Here is a 2593-nt window from a genome sequence, read left to right on the forward strand (position 1 = left end):
CTCTTTGTCTCTTATTTATAAATGCAATATATCTGGAAGTGATTTTTATATAAGTGCATGAATTTTAAACTATTCTCTAAAGGAAAAAGGAAGGAAAGGGAGAGAGCAAAAGGGGAAAGGGAGAGAGAGGAAAGAGAAGGGAAGGAAGAGATGAAGGAAAGAGAGAAGGGGAGGAAAGGAAAGGGGAAAGGAAAAAAAAAGAAAAAAAAAAAAAAAAAAAATTGTGTTTTTAATCTGAATAATTTATTATGTGTTTTATATCACCGCATATTTTAAACACCAAAATTTTCCTTATTAACAATTAGAATTTTTATTCTTTTTCATTCATAAATTGTATCATTCATGCATAGCAGCAATATTTGCTTGCCCTTACACATGATCCATATAAGGATTTCAGCACAAGAACCACCATTTACCTCTTCGAGGTTGAGTGCTAATCTAATTGGAAGTACACACCCATGTTCCTCATACCCGCCTACATCATACACATAGACAGATCAGTCTATAAATTAGATTTTCTTAATACCAGCAATGTAAACTACACCTGATGAAGGCTTTTGTTAGCTGAAACGCGTTGTCCGTAATTGTCCGTTTTTTATTGAACCCTTAATAAACTCTTGTTCTTGAAGTTGTTGCAAACTTGCACTGATAATCCATTTATCCTCCGGAAGCGCCGAAAGGGATTTTGTCTTTACTCCATTACCCACGTGGGAGCACCCGTTCAGGACTCTCATTGTTTTTCCCGAGGATTCGTGCTGCATACTGGAGGATTAATAAGAGAGTTGATCCACTACACGGATCATACTAGCGAAAACAGAAGAAATCTGCACGGTGAGTGTAAAATTCGTATGATCATACAATCTGTGTTTCCATACATCTACACTTAGATTTGGCGCCCCGTTGTTCTCTTCTTTTTTTCTTTCCTTTATTCTGTAAAATAAGATTGAGCCGTAAGACTGGGCACAGCCAAATATATATATATAGCTCTCTGTAGCACCTCCTTTAGGATGGATGGAGGTTCTCCGCAGGTATTCCAATCCATTCCGGAAGGTAAATGGCTTCATATTTAAAAAATGTCATCATTGGAGAATCTGGCAGTGTAAAATTGGCAAGATAAACAGTTTCCCCTTCCTCCATATAAGAAGCCCAAAACCCAAATGATCCTATGGTCATAATGGTGTGATTACAATGTGCCAAGACGGCAAAGTCATGGGCAGGGGAGGATTCTTTACCATCTCCAGCGAAGTGAACGTCTCCAAAAGAAGCATTAATATTCTCCTTACACCAAGGCATACCATTACTGGTCACCACAAAGAGAGGGTTTGAGTACTTATTTCGATAGTAGGCCATGGCTTTGTCCATATATCCTTTATCAGCCACAACTCCTTTACGATCTCTAGGCATCACCTTAACGTAGTCACCCCTCCGAACATGCACCCCGATAAAGGTGACGTATTTACGATCTCCCCTCACTTTGGCGAGATATTCATTAGCTTCTTCTTTAAGATAGTCGTGAAAAGTGAATTCCTGGAGGATCTCATCTCTGATGTGGTGATAGAACGTCCATGACCAAGGAGTGCCCAAAAACTGGACGTATTCTCCAGAAATGTTCCTGTATTCAGGTAGCATCCAATTTCTTAGAACATACTTTCTCCATTTAGTACGATTAGCAACTTCTAGAGGTAGAATCGGTAGCTTTATCTTATATAACTGGGATAACTCTTTGTGCATATGGGGTAAGATGTAGGGTTGATGACCATTGATCTTGGATAAAGCATACAGGGTTGCATACTTTCCCATTAGACTTCCCAGTCGTCCTGAGGTTTCTATTGTCCAAATACTAGTGACTGGTCGAGAAGGTCTTACATTTTCAACAGGTTTTTCCATAGATGACTTATTCTCCTGGATGGTCTCGTGGAAAAATGTTGACCACAAACTTTCAATGGTGACGTACCGCCAACTGCTGGAAGTCAGAAGGATGAGGACAAACAATGAGATGATCACCATCCAAACAATATATTTCTTCATTATTCACACTGCTTCCAATGGGTCCTTACATTACTACATAAAAGACAGGAGAAAAGAGACATTATATTAGAAATATCTGGGTAGAACAAATGAGCATAGACAAGGCAGTACCGTAAAGAACAAGACAGGGATAAGGGTGATGGTAGGGCTCACCTGTGAGGGTTGGGTAAGGACACAACACTTGTAGAAGTAAGATATGCCATATCTCAGGGTTCGGGAACCTTTTTGGCTGAGAGAGCCATGAACACTACATATTTTAAAATGTAATTCCGTTAGAGCCATACTCACCAGGGTGAAGCGGCGGTGGTGGAGCCAGGAGACAGAGTAGGCAATGCTGCGGACACGGAAGAGGAGGTGTCACGGCTTAAGAGGGTCAGTGTGTGGTGGGTCGGCAATACTGCTATGGGCTTGTGTGGTGTCGCGGCGGAGAACCTACCGTAGCTGGCGGACTGCTTTGAATCTCTCGCAGTTGAAGAGATCGACTTCAAGAAAATGGCAGCAGAATCCTATCTGCGCACGCGCAGCATCCGCTTCCATTTTCTTGAAGTCGATCTCGTCAAGTGCG

General features: G+C 41.1%; 1 protein-coding gene across 1 annotated transcript; it reads right to left on the reverse strand.

Annotated features, from left to right (window-relative positions):
- Window positions 1-1002: 1002 nt before the first annotated feature.
- Window positions 1003-2028, reverse strand: LOC142255794 (galactoside alpha-(1,2)-fucosyltransferase 2-like). The gene has a single exon (XM_075327242.1). It carries the CDS (start codon window positions 2026-2028, stop codon window positions 1003-1005), a length of 1026 nt encoding a protein of 341 aa, XP_075183357.1.
- Between the last annotated feature and the right edge of the window lie 565 nt (window positions 2029-2593).

The sequence above is a fragment of the Anomaloglossus baeobatrachus genome, chromosome 11 (genome assembly GCF_048569485.1).
Source record: "Anomaloglossus baeobatrachus isolate aAnoBae1 chromosome 11, aAnoBae1.hap1, whole genome shotgun sequence".
In the NCBI taxonomy this organism is placed as follows: Eukaryota; Metazoa; Chordata; class Amphibia; order Anura; family Aromobatidae; genus Anomaloglossus; species Anomaloglossus baeobatrachus.